This window comes from Rhagoletis zephyria, unplaced genomic scaffold (assembly GCF_001687245.7).
Source record: "Rhagoletis zephyria isolate East Lansing unplaced genomic scaffold, Rhagoletis_zephyria_1.1 Rzeph_scaffold_04651, whole genome shotgun sequence".
NCBI classification, from domain to species: Eukaryota; Metazoa; Arthropoda; class Insecta; order Diptera; family Tephritidae; genus Rhagoletis; species Rhagoletis zephyria.
Genome location: NW_016161734.1, coordinates 142 through 14799, shown reverse-complemented (window position 1 = coordinate 14799; position 14658 = coordinate 142). Strand labels below are relative to the sequence as shown.

Genomic DNA, 14658 nt, shown 5'->3' with positions numbered 1-14658 from the left:
TCTCAAATGTTTACATAAAAGTATACGAATAAGCATATCAGAACAACGATACCAACTTTTTAAAAATCCTTCGAAATTATATATAATAATATAAGGTTTTTAATTTTCCGAAGACCCGACCTATGCCCCCTTATAGAACCTGTAATATAAGTTTGCAAAGCCAAAGTTATAAACCATTTAAAAAGGCGGTCTACTGTACTGAAGTGCATTTTTAGTTTTTGAGTTATTTACATATAAAAAAATAATTTTTTACCAAAGATCCGGAGAAATTACTTTTTTACCTATGACTCAATCTCTTAAAAAAATTGGTTTGGTCCAATACCCAGCGGAGTGCTGTACAGTGTAATGATTCTAAGTTTAAAATTTTTTTATCTAAAACTAATAAAGTTAGAAGGACGAAATTCGAGGATGTGGTAGTTTACATATTAGTCCTCGACATATATTTTTTTCAAAAATAAAAAAATTCCAAGGATATTCAAGGATAAAGTTTTAGAAGGACATTTTCAATACTTGTTCGTCCTGGAGCGCCCAAAAACTTCCTTTTTTTCTATTCCACAGAATTTTCCTTTTCATTGATACCCATATTGTTATTCTACAATGCACCACATCTGAAAAAATGTGAAAATTAACTTATTGGGTGCAAAAATAAAAAAAAAATTACATATAAAATAACATGTTTAGAGTATGTCAAGTAAAATGTATCAAAATATTTCACTGCTTACAAAATTGTAATGAAAACTAGATTTGTGTGTACAAATACGGTCGGTAAATAATCTGGTTAAGTGTGTACATCAGTTCGGACGGTCAAATTGTTCGGCCGAAATCGGTCGGCCTATTGGATGCAATGTACGTGATACTGATGTGGATACGTTAACAAATAGTTTCTAATTTGTTTTCGCATAGGAAATAAAATAAAAACTTTGTTCCAAGTGTCCGAACGTTCGAGTTATCGTGTGTTCGAGTTTTCGCGAGTTCACTGTATTTGTATTTGTATATACAGATATCCAAAGATAACCTTATGTCTCTTAATGAATTCCAGACAAGTCGGCCAAATTAAAGGCTCCATATTTTAATCAGCTATTTTTTTTATCGAAGTCACCTGATATAAATACACATACAAACTACAAATATTAGTTACTTTTTAATTTATTCTCAATAGTATCGTATCTAACGTACAATTACCCAAAAATATACTTTAATAAATTGTGAACAGAAAGTTTTATCATAACCAAGGCATTTTTGTTCCGGCAGCAGTGAAGATGCTAAACGTGTAAGAGCTAAGTACCGGTACATACAAATATATAATCGATTTCCAACCACCACAAGGAGAATAGGTTGCACTTTTATCAGTCTGGTGTTAACACACACATTGATATACTAAGGCAGGGGGGTGGGCAAGGTCGAGGCCGAAAAGAGCCACATGTAAATTCTAAATTCTACAAAGAGCCGCAAAAAACAACAAAAACAACAATTTTTGTTTTAAATAAAATTATTACCAGAAATGGAAAACATTAATTTCATTATTATTCTAATGCACGTAAGATAGATATTAAAGAAAATTCACAGATCCCTGGCCAAATTTTCAAAATCAGTCAGTTAAAGCCGTTCGTAACAGTTCTATTAAATGTTGGTTAATCAATTGTGAACGGTATTGTGACTTTAAGAATTTCATTGTAGGGTACAAAGACTCACAGTAATACGTTGTACCAAAAATTGAAAATATACGCCATGCAGCTGTATTCTACAGCGGATATTTTTAATCTGGTACTTGTTGCCGGAATTCAAGCAATGGCAAAGCTTTTTGTTGCATTTCCAGTGCCTTATCTTCTTTTCATTCCAAAAACACCAATTCTTCTTCACTTTTCTTAAAAAGGAGTATTTCGGATTTGTAAATTCATCCTCAATTATTTTAGATAGAAAAGGGTTTTTGAAGTTTGCAATCGTACATATAAATAATTACAAATCGGCAAATCTTTTTTCAAAATCTGCTGTAAATCAAGGCGAATTAATATAAGGTGATAGCAGGAGTACAAAAACAAAAATTTACATGTATTTTGTTTTTGCTTTGGCGGCATAAACTGTCAAAATCTGTAAGAGTGTGTGTAGAAATTCAAACAAAATTTTTCAATTTGATATCAGAAGCCGTGCGGCGAAACACATACACAAAATCAGCTGAGCTAGTAACACCACCTTATATAAATTCGCCTTGATTTAAATCATCCATGATACAAAAAAAGAAGGCTGATATAAAATAGAAGGTAGTTTCATTTAATGACATTCGTTGTTGTTGTTAACCATTTGACTTTTTATAAAATTATGGCATTTCATCAAATTCATGCTAGCTGATCAATAGAAGAAATATTTTTTTTTAAGCAGAAGATTTTATCAGTACATACAAAAGTGTGGAATATGATGGACTCGAAAATTATGCCGGCTATATGATTTCGAAAATGGGTTTGACGACTAGGTTTCAGAACGCATGAAGAAAGTATATACTTACATATCGTCGCTTAAAGTGCAAAACCGCGTAACTGACATTTTTCTCACACAAGCTATTGGCTCCAGCCTTATCCATTCGTCCTGAAATGCGATTTCTTTGTAAAAAAGAGAACCATTTTGAAATATGAGTGCTTTTACTCTCTACAAAATAATTTATGCAACCTCACATACGCAGTTGTGCATTTTGTTGATACACGGTTTTGTACTTTAAACGACGATCGTGTTAGTTGTTTATCAGAGGACGGTCTGTTCAAGCCGATTTAAGGTGTTTTGCATTAATTAAAAATGTTTGAAATTTAATGATGATGCGCTTATCACAAAGTCTAATTTTTTGCAAAATCTGATGAGAAATTTAAAAGTAAATTTGAACCAAAATATAAAAAGGTTTCATTGCCGAAGAACATTCTTTAGAATTCAATTTTTAAATCGCCAGATTGCATTCAAAATAAGAAAAAAAAAAAAAAATAACAGAATAATGCGCGCGTGGTTTTAATTACAAAATGAAAAGAACAATTACGATAAAGTCTCCTTTTACAGTTTACGTTTTAAATATCTTTAATAAAAAAAAAGGTGCGGACCGCTTAAGTAAAAAAAGTACCAAGCACTGATAATGGTTTTTGATTTGAAATGTTATTACATTGGTATAAATGTGGAAAAGAAAATACTCCGATTTATTGTTTTAATATCATCAAAGTGGCAAGACCGTTGATAATACTCACAATTTATGAAACTTCAGAAAATTTTATTATCCGTCAAAAGTTGTTTATTGAAATTAGCTTCTTTTTTGTATCATGACACCCCCTTATATAAATTCGCCTTGATACAACTTTTTGAACTGTGTTTTTTGAATCCGTGCCGGCTGGGTGGATTAAGTGTCGTTCGGAGTTAGATACATATACATATGTGTAGGAGTGCGACATTCTATGTTTCCCGGACGCCGTGGCGCAATTTTGAAGCGATTCAAACAAAATCGCCATTGCTGACTGATGGAAAGGACAGAAGGTTTACCAAAGTGTTTGAAAAAAAAATAAAATCATCTGTACATGTTTTGACAGTTGGAGTCAAATCAGCAAACTTACATACATACATTCTATTTTCAATTGTAAAATTGTTTGTGTTTTTTCCAAATTTCAACTGTTCCATTCGACAAAAAATTTGCACGACCAAAAGAATAAAGACACAACTCAAAATTTATATTTCAGTGATTGGTGCAGAAAATACGTCATTATTTGGATAATTCTATCTATAGCCATTATTGGCATTACACTGAGTTTGATTTTTGGTTTGAGAAGTAAACAATATGAGCCATTAAAGCTGGGTTATGGAGCCGTGGTATCGAATGGTGATGGCTGCGCTGTCATTGGAGGGTAAGTCGTAGCTTTATGATTTAAAATATTTAAACACGATTTCAGATGTGTTTAATCTAGGAAAATGCTGAGCGATGGTGGTTCCGCTGTAGACGCCGCAATTGCTACGTTATTGTGTGAAGGCGTTATGCTGCCGCATAGCATGGGAGTGGGTGGAGGGTTTGTCGCTACAATATACTCCAAAGATACCAGCAAAATTGAGACTCTGATAGCGCGGGAAACTGCGCCGGCTTCCTCTGTTCAGAATATGTTCATTGACAAGCAGATAACAGGTAATACCTGTTTGCGAATTGCTCTGCGATCGAATGAATGCAATGAGCAATTAGTTGTGTTCGTTTGGAAAAGCCAGCAAGAATTACTGACTAAACAGAATGTAGTACCACAGCCACAAGCTATTTCGCTAGCTAAATCAGAAAGAATACACCATAACCACAGCTTCATATTAGGTTTATATAGTAAAAAAAAAATAGTCAGTACTAACCTGCAAATTTTTACTGGAAAAATTTATAATAACCCAAAAAATTTGCAGCTGCAAATTCTTGCTAGTGAAATTTTTACTAGCAGAAATTAGCTAGCAGAAGAAGAAGAATGCATGTGTGTCAAAAGCTACAATTTGTTGAATTGGTTACGCGTAAACAAAAGTAAAATGAGTGGAAATCAAAATATTAATATCTAGTATAGACTGTTTAAGTGCTTGTGTGTAAAGCAAAGAGTTTAAAACTGATTTATAAATAGTAAAATGTTTACAGCAGATTGTCAAAGCAGTGCAACAACTGTTCTCTTGCAAGTTNAATGTTTTACTGGAGAAGTTACTATACAAACCTAATGTCTAAATACACAGTTTCCATATGCGCAATTTCGGTGCCCCATTATCGATGTTTCAAAAATATCCATGCATCGTTTGCATTCCTATTCACCATTCTGGTTAGGCAGTTATCCAGCAACAAAATTCAGAGAATAAGGTATCTTACTCTCCCAAAGAGAGAAACTTACCAAGTTTATCGCGCAGAGGATTTTTAAGAAATTTGCAAGCTTCACTGCCAGCTGGCATCCACGGTTGCATTTCGAACATAATACATTGTTTAAATTAGGTACGTTCGTTTAAAATCTCCAGTAAAAAAAATCCAACAGCAAAATTCAGGCGAAATGTTATCATCATAAGAGAAAAATATTCAGAATAGTACGCGAACAGAAAATTTGCTGAAACTTGCAAGTTATATGAACAGCTGATAGAATTTGTTTTTTTACCTTCCTTTTATTAGCTCGGGATGTAACTATGTAATATTGTTTTCCTGTTGGCAAAAATTTTTCCAGCAGAAACTAACGGCTTGCCCGCAAAATGAAATGTCACTTTGCTCTCTCAATTTCCCCTACTTTGCAAATTTTTTGCGTACGCGAACGCGGAGAGCTGATAGTTTTTGATAACTTTCAATAATTAGCGGGTACGTGATTGCAACTACTATTTTAAATGGAAAACAAAACAGAACCTTTGAGTATATTTCTCTCTCTTCCGACTTTCTTCAACATACGCTTCAATTTCTTTGTGGTAACCACTGTGGGATTTCCTCTATCGACAGTGATTTCGACTGCGTTCCGATTACGAATGCAGCTTTTTCAGCCGAGTACCTCTCAAATCACTTGAATTTATTACTAATTCGAAACAAGTTTGAACATTTTGAAATTTAACGACAGTTTTTATTCAAATCATTGTTGACAAAAATGCAACCGTGTGCCGCAATCCTGCAAAAATTTTCGCATTACGGATTTACTACTTCCCCTCGAAATGAAATGCCAAAATTGTGACCTCTCCTTGTAACTTTTTTGTCCAAACGAACGCGATTTGGTAACAACTTGTACAGGTTATTTGCATAGGACTATTATTTTATGATTTAGGGGCCATCGCCGCTGCTGTTCCAAGTGAAATATACGGATATTGGCGTTTGCATGAAAAATATGGAAAATTGCCATGGAAGTCCTTGTTTGAACCAACCATTGAGCTGTGTTTCAAAGGTATTAAAGTTTCGAAATATTTGGCGAACGTGCTGAACCTGTATGCCGATCGTATACTCAACGAACCCTCAATGGCTGAAATATTTATTAATCCGGAAACTAAGGAACTTTATAAAGAAGATGAGATCATGTATCGGCGCAAATTGGGTGAAACGCTGAAAATCGTGGCCGAAGAGGGTCCTGAGGCTATTTACAGAGGTGGTATAATAGGTAAAAAGCTCGTAGAAGATATACAGGAGATGGATGGAATTATAACAGAGGCAGATTTGCAAAATTACGAGTAAGTATATGTACGTTTGGTAACGTTTTCTGCGTTTACACAACATTCTTCTCCCTAGAGTACGGTGGGAAGACTCTGTGAAAGTAAATTTCGAACAAGGTTACACCTTGTATACCACTCCTTTGCCAACAAGTGGTGCTGTGCTAGCTTTCATACTTAAGGTAATGGAACCGATGTATGCTGAAAATGAAACAGTATTTTGGCATCGGCTGGTTGAGACTTTCAAGCATGCATACGGCCATCGAACTTCTCTGGGAGATATACACTATGAGCCAGGTGTAGCAGAAACCTATAAAAATTTGCTTAGCACCAGTTTTGCGGCCGAAACCCGTAAGCTTATCTCGGACGATCGAACCTACACAGATTTCGGTTATTACGGTGCAAATTTTACAAATGAAAACGACAAAGGAACTGCAAATATTGCAGTACTAGCACCGAATGGAGACGCAATTGCGGTAACCAGTACAGTAAACAGCCAGTGAGTATTTACATATTTCTATTAGTTAAATGCAAGATTATATACAGGACCAACCTGCCAACTTGGAAGCGTGTTTCCACTTAAGAAGCAAGGCTGCTCACCAAGATTTTGCCAAGCCGCCAATGTGTTGATTTTTTTCTTAAGAACAAAAAATAGCGGGATATGAATTTAGTCCATACAGCTTTCTTTGATTCCGCTATAAGGTAGGGGCAATGGATTTACCGGGAATGCCACAGGGGATCCAACAGTTATTCGCCATGGAAGCTTTGATAGACTAACTGCAGTGACCAACCACTATAGAATCCCCTGATAGCACTTAATCCAGCACCACTTATCATCCCGTAAACCATTCTGGTAATTAAAATAAAGAGAAAGAGTGTCTCACCTATGTCGTTTATTTTGTCAAATTCCCCCAGTTACCATGTAGTACGGTTCCTTATCTACCAGAATAGAAGTGTTTCCTGGTGAAAATAATCGAAAAACTAAAAAAAAAAAAATTAATTGAAAATGGAAGGAGGCAAAAAAATAATTGATATAAGTAGTAGTAGTAGATAGTGTTTTGTACATACATTTCTATTTTTATTTGACGTTAGTTTTGTTATAGCCAATCTTTGGACTAAAAATTTTTTTTTTTTGTGTTCCTTTACTTTTTTCTGTTCTCTTTTAGTGAGCGCATTGTTCCTATGCCCTTGCATTTTGACACTTTCAGATTTTAGTCAGAAAATATAAGGAATGGGCCAAGTATATCGTGCATTTATGTACGTCACATCCTTGGAGTGTGTGCTATTTTTTGTTTTTCTTGATGATTTTTTCGGTGTTTCCATGAGTCATTCAGACTGACACCAGAAACGAGTTTTGATGGATTCTTGACCATGATAGAGCCCAGTACGAGTCCGAATTTGTCAGAAATAGTCAAAATTAGTCCGGGAAATGGTAGTGAATATACTATAAATATGTGTGCGAGAATGACTTCTGAATATTTGAGGCTATGTTTATGTAAAGTCATTCGTAATAACCAATAATATCATTGTTTTATTTAGAGTAATCAGCATTTTGTATTTAACTAGTGAACCCGCATGGCGTTAAAACGCCCAAAATTGACCTTAAAAACCCTAAAAAATATTCAAAATATTAGTCACAGTTATAAGCGATCATCCACATCCGTGTAGCCGTTTTTTAGTGAAGAGAGGTTTCGCATAGTGCAGGTTTTAAATTTCATCAAATTTCAAATCACCCTTTACCGATAAAAAAAGATCTTAAGTAAAAAAATAAAACTTTATCGCACATTTACAGGTTAGGGTCTTTAATTAGACCTCTCATTTTTGAAATTCAAAAGCACGCTGACGAATGATTATCACACAAAATACCTTCTCGTATAATGCCCATACATATACATATACTTTTAGGTCGATATGTTTTTTTTTCGAAAAGGTGGCCAGCCTAATTAAAAATATTTTCAAACTAAAGCTTTCATAAATTTCTTTCGACTCACACCCATATCTAAATCTACATATATATATAAAAATGGTGTGAAAAATGTATGGTAATTCATCAATTGAGAACGGTTGGGCCGATTTGGTTAACATTTTTTTTGGTTGTTCGTAATTGCCAGGAGAAGGTTTTTACGACAGAATGATTTTTTCGTATGAAATTTTGAGTGCAATTCCTTTAGAATGGCATTCGAGTGGAAAAATAGAAAATTCTAAGTGGAAAACTCGGAAAAATCCGGAAGAACGCGAAAAATTTAAATTTTTTTCGACGGAAGCTTGGAAAATTTCGGATAATTGTGAAATTCATTGGAAGCATGATTCAACTGTGAACAATTCTCACCTATGTTTCATAACCAATTCGAATGGGTGCTGCTCTTTTGGAAATGTGTTTAGAAGGAGTGCACAAAGTTTTAATTTTTCCGATAGGTGGAGCAGGGGCGAGCTACGTTAAAAAATGCATTTGGTACGTTGGTAGCCTTTTGCCTAGATTAGGATATAGGCTCCATTTTTTCCGTTAAGTGGGCCAGGGACCGATCTATTCGAAAAAGTCTTATTTATGGTAATAGAGACTTCCTGTCTTAAATTAAACCTAGATCTCTCGACTACTATCTCTGAAAAAAGATCTTAAATATTTGAGATCTTAAAATATTTCTTACCATTACCCCTTGCGACCGGGCCTCATTAGATGAATACCATGAATAATTTTATGGATTTAAATTTTAATCTGTTAAAACAAAGGTTATTTTTTTCCATTTTATAAGCTTTGGCTCCAAAGTTCGATCACGCCAAACCGGTATAATACTCAATGATGAAATGGACGATTTCTCTACTCCCGGAGTAATAAATGCTTACGGTATTCCTTCGTCGCCATCCAATTATATCAAACCGGGGAAACGTCCGATGAGTTCCACATGCCCCAGCATAGTTCTTGACCACAGTGGCAACGTAAAATTGATGGTTGGCGGTGCTGGAGGATCTCGGATCACAACTTCAGTTGCACAGGTAATATAAATTTCAAGTTTTAATGTCCGTTAGTACAGAATCAACAGTATACAAAAGACGCCACGGTACAAATTTAAATATCTTTGCCAGACGTAATTTACAATCCGGAACAGAGCAGAATATTTAACATCTCGCCCATTGTGATTATTAAAATTATGTGGAATATTTTCCATTTTTAAACGAATGCAGGCAAGAAATAGCGTTTATAATGCAATAATCAATACGAAATATTAATTTTATTAGTGGCCAAAGCATTCGCTGCCAAGCGTTCATTAGTTGTGTTTGTTTACTCATTTTCAGTAAAATCCAGTAAAAGTTTTACGAATTTTCATGTTTTGACAGCTGAAGTAGCAAGTTTTTAATGGTTTTCTACTGGATACATTTTTACTTGTAAGAATTTGCCAGTGCGAAAAACAGCTGATCGCATGTTGCTGGATGCAATTTAAACTAATAAGGAAACTGTTTATGGGTTTTATTGTTGAAATTGACAAACAACAAACCTATTTAAATATAAAATATATAGATTTATTAGGAATTTGCTGCGAATAAACAAGCAATTTATCAGCTGTTCATGAAATTTGCAAATTATTACTGGATTTGCGTTCGCGTACTTTTTGGAAATCTCAGAGAATTTTTGAATTCTCACAAATTAGGTTACTGGAGAGTTGCTGGCAAGTTACTGGATAATTTGTAAACAAGAAAAACTATTGTAGCAATAAGAGTGTTCTCTATGCAAAAAACTTGTACAAGTTGGTACCACTTGTTACCAAATCGTGTTCGTTCGACCAAAAAACCCAGTAAAACTTGCAAGGAGAGAGCACAATTTTGACATTTCAATAGTTTTCATTTTCATTAAATTTAAAAATGAACAATCTTGTTGCGATTTACTAATGAAAGAAGTATGTAAATATTTGTTTATTAAATTAATTTAATCAATTCCAAACATTTGAAAGGTACTCGGATGAAAAAGCTGTATTCGTAATCAGAACGCAGGCGACACCACTGCCGATATAGGAAATCCGACAGTGACTTCCACAAAGAAATTGTTAAAGAAAGTCAGAATAACAAGAAATATACGTATAGGTTCTGTTTTGGTTTCCACCTGAAATAATTTAAAAAACGTATTATGCTCGAAATGCAACCGTGCACGCCAGCTGGCAGTGAAGCTTGCAAATGCTTGCTAATTCCGGTTCGCACAAAACTTATTAAGTTTCAAGTATAATACGTGAGCTAAATAAAAAAAGCACTGTTAAAGTAACAGTGACGCGAGTCGATATGCATCTTCTGCTTACTTAGGGGATTCCCTTAAACTCGTAAAATCTAAAACTGTATAAAACTCATAAGTTTACGAGGCTTTTAGTAAATAATTGCCTAAATTGACTATTTGACAGATCAGCCAGGATTTTGTGAAGCAATTTTTGTTTCGTTGTATTTTCCATAACATCCCGCCATCTTGTCTCTATCACTCTTGGTTAAAATACAATTAAAAATGCCGAAAATTTGCAAAAAACCTAAGTCAATATAAGGTGCGTTCGTTTAAAATCTCCAACAGAAACCAACCAACTGCCAAATTCCGGTGAAATGTCATCTGTTCGCTCACAAGAGAGAAATATCCAAAATAGTACGCGAACAGAAAATTTGCAGAAACTTGCAAGTTAGACGAACGGCTGATATAATTTTTGTTTACATACAGAAGTGTAAAATTTAAAACGTACGAAAAGTCATCGCAAAGTGTTATACTGACACAGTTTATTGATTAAACAAATAACTACTTATTTCTTACAAGTTTAATTAGTCGCATTTTGTAATTTTTAACTTCCAAACCATCAAATTCAATTTTGTGATTTGCGTAAATGCCAACCAGCNTAGTGGATGAAATTCAATCATTTTATTTGCTTAATATTTTTTGATTTATTTTCATTATTTTTAACCGACTTCCAAAAAAGGAGGAGGTTATCAGTTCGTCGGAATGTATATATATATATATATATATATATATATATATTTTTTTTTTTTATGTATGTTACCGCATAACTTTGGACCACGTCAACAGATTTCGATAATTCTTTTTGCATCGGAAAGGTAGTGTCTCAGAGGTGGTCCCATACTAATCTGGTTAAGATCCGATCAGCGGATCATGAGATATATATATATATTTTTNATACATTTTAGTATAACAATTTGGCTCCTCGGCTACACTGAAGTTTACGAGGTCGTTTGCGCATCAAATTTGCCCCGTAATTTTATGAGGGGCTCGTAAATAGAGCTCCATACAAATTTTGACCGTTCTTTTACGAGGCTCTTACGAGTTTAAAGGAAGACAACTACTGTTCAGCCTGTGCCGTTAGTCAATTATTTAAACATAAGCCATGTAGTATTTATGTATCCTATTTCCAATACGTACAATATTTATATTTTTCTACAGACTATACTACGATATTTTATGTTGAACAATACTATTCAAGAATCAATTGACGCTGGACGTGTGCATCACCAATTGGCCCCTATGCAAGTGGACGTAGAAGCCGAGGTACCAGAACACATTAACAGCTACCTGCTGAAAGTGGGACATGAGCTTAATTATTTACCTGGAGATAAAGCCTATTCTGCGCTTACAGCCATTGGTCTTAAAACTAATGAGCCCCAGCCAGCTTGTGATCGTCGGCGAGTGGGCAGCTGGAAAGTGGTTTATTCGGGTGTTTAATCCTGCAAAGCATGGAACATGTCTTTTTGTTCATCCCTTTGTATAAGTATCGCACTAAAAACTAATAAAGTAAGTGATAGATGTTAAACCAGTATTTAAATTTTCTCATATTAACCGTATAGAGTAGGGATGTTGCGAATGTGGAATTTTAGACATCCGCGGATGCGAATGCGGATGTGTAAAAGCTAACATCCACGGATGCGAATGCGAATGCGGATGTCATGTATTATTAAGAAATAATTTGGATGGGTAAATTAGGTGATTTAGGTAAATAAAAAATGGAAGGGTTACTAATTTTTAATAATCTGCCTTATCCTGAGTTTTGGCCAAAAAAATTCACCCGAAAATTTGTATTCCGTCCATAGTAAATATGTACATGAAAACCAAAAGTGAAAAGTGAACCGGTTCGGGGAAAACTAAACTAAGACTGAATGTTTTTTTAGTACTTGAATTTAAAAATTGGAACATTGTACTTAATAAAAACTTTCGAAGGGTCGTAAATCAAACCTGCGCCTCTGTATAACTACTCGGTCGAGGTGACAAACTTGAAAAACTTGAAAATTGGCAAAATTGTCAATTCTTTTCGATTGACACCGCACCAGTTGAGAGGACTTTCAGTCATATTTATTTATTTTTATTGCGGTGCAATAATTACTTTTTGAGAATTTCATCGGGGCTGCAAATGTCGGATGTATCCTCCTGACTTTCATCTTCACAATCTAGCATCATGGCACAATCGTTTTTTAAACATCGTTCTTTTCGAAAGAATTCTTCATTGTCATTCTTTTGGTTGTTTCGGAATTTGTCACATCATCAGCGTTTTTCGATTTTAGTTTTTGTATCTCATTTTTAATGCTTTCTTCTGTGACTGGTTAGATATATGTATGTCAGTGCACTTGCACCATATTCTAGTTCAAGTTTAACTCGTGAAAAAATAACTGTAATTTTCGGTCTCTTCAATATTCGCATTCGCAAAAGAGCCGAATAGATTTTTGCGAACGCGAAAGCGAATTCGAATGTCAAAATTAATTCGGAAGCTCCGCGGTAGCGAATGCGAATGCAAATATTCGCAACAACCCTGGTATAGAGCATAAACAGAATTCGATACATATGTATGTTATTCTTCAGAAAAGTTTAAGGGAACGGCTTCTATTCTTGTTTGGATTTGTAAATCCCTCCAGTAAACATACGTACATACAAGTACCGAACATTGTTGTGGAACGGAGAAGTTTTTGGCTGTTCTTCTGAAATTTGTCTGATTGAATTGTTCGTTCAATACGCTTTCATTCTGCACTTCACAGATACTTTCTCATGGTCCAAGAAAAACAAAATAAAAATTAAGGAAACGCCTGACGGAATTTGAACTCGTCACCTTCTGGAAGCTAATAAATAGCGGTACACTCCTCTACATGCTCAGCCACTGGGAAGCCAACTCGTGGGGAATTCCCCGGTTTGCGGGAAATTTCAGTTTGCGGGGGGAATCGGGGAATGGACCCTTTTTTGTGGGGAATGGACCGTTTTTTGTGGGGAATTGCAGCTCGTTCAATTTCAGTACAACAATGTTTCGAATAACCAAAAATTACCGTTGATCTTTTAGAATCTTCTTTGTCGCATTTGCTTTCATATAACGAATAAACATATTTTTTTTTATATGAAAGAAAATCGCAAAAACTTTGGCAAAAATAACTAAAGCGAAAATTTTTAAACACTTGCAATTTGCACTTTATTATAATTTTTCTGGAAAACGAATAAAAATACTCGAAATGTTTACGAAAATTTGTTGAATTTTTTCAAATATTGCACAAAGGATGAAACTTGGATTTATACGGTATTTGATAAAGAATGAACTGTATTTTTATAAAAAAATAGCTCAAATCAAATAACAAAAAATAAATAATAATTGGTGTCACTAAAATTTTTTCAAACACTGTATGTATATAAATATTATATAAATATTTTGTATATTCTTTATTTGTCAACTAACTTTATAAAAGTGTGTGTTTGGTTAATGAATACATAGATGAATTACATTTAAAAATAAAATAAGCAGAAAGACCAGCAAAATGTCAAAATAAATTAAATTTTTGTGTGTTTTTTTTTGTAAATAAGGCGAATGGGGAATTTTACGAAATTCCGGGCGAAATCGGGGAATTTCATTGTCGAGATCGGGGAATTCTCAAAAATTAGTTGGCTTCCCTGCTACGTATGCATGCTTTCAAATGTTCAACTTTAACAAATAAAATATAATTATTGCTTTCAATTAACATCATCTTTTTCGAATGTTTCGAACGTTTTCCGGATACGAAAATGAATGAAAATTTTAATCGTTTTCTATTCGTTTCCGGATACATAAAATTGTACTAGATCGCACTGTCGGCAAAATTAACGTCTACATATCTGCTGGCTGGGATAATATTAAAGAGAGTAGCATTTGTAGCAAGATTGTCATAATCCAAACAATCAAAATCTCGGGATAAACTGCTTTAAAGTTTGCCGTTTACCGACACCCCCATGGTTCAAATTAAGCTACTTTTTTCTGATTAGCTAATATAAATCGATACAGCTATGAAATTTTTACCCAACGTTGAAGAAGAAGTGGTGGAAATGTTTGCATACTCAACTTAATAATATTTTTTGTTTTGGATTATAACATTTTTGCAGCAAAGGTACGATATATATGCATACGCTTATATTTATTTATATTCGTTCATAAATATGTATAGGCAGGTACAAATTTATGTGCGTATGTATGTAGTAATACATATGTATATGCTATCGGGTAACGAATGCTTTCAACTCATATCTACTAACATTCGTTAAACGATATT

General features: G+C 34.3%; 1 protein-coding gene across 1 annotated transcript; it reads left to right on the top strand.

The window, feature by feature from the left end:
- Positions 1-3367: 3367 nt before the first annotated feature.
- Positions 3368-11923, top strand: LOC108371020 (gamma-glutamyltranspeptidase 1). Its single transcript, XM_017626497.1, has 7 exons — positions 3368-3501; positions 3702-3866; positions 3927-4138; positions 5760-6156; positions 6215-6634; positions 8886-9126; positions 11552-11923. The coding sequence occupies exons 1-7, from the start codon at positions 3401-3403 to the stop codon at positions 11828-11830; spliced, it is 1815 nt and encodes a 604-aa protein (XP_017481986.1). The 5' UTR covers positions 3368-3400; the 3' UTR covers positions 11831-11923.
- The last annotated feature ends 2735 nt before the right edge of the window (positions 11924-14658 follow it).

What these genes read in the sequence shown, in the direction of transcription:
- LOC108371020 (XM_017626497.1), top strand. Translation starts at nt 3,401, where the DNA reads ATGTGTAGGAGTGCGACATTCTATGTTTCCCGGACGCCGTGGCGCAAT. An exon ending in GCAGATTTGCAAAATTACGA is followed by an intron (nt 6,157 to 6,214) that starts GTAAGTATATGT and finishes TCTTCTCCCTAG; the next exon opens with AGTACGGTGGGAAGACTCTG. An exon ending in TCACAACTTCAGTTGCACAG is followed by an intron (nt 9,127 to 11,551) that starts GTAATATAAATT and finishes ATTTTTCTACAG; the next exon opens with ACTATACTACGATATTTTAT.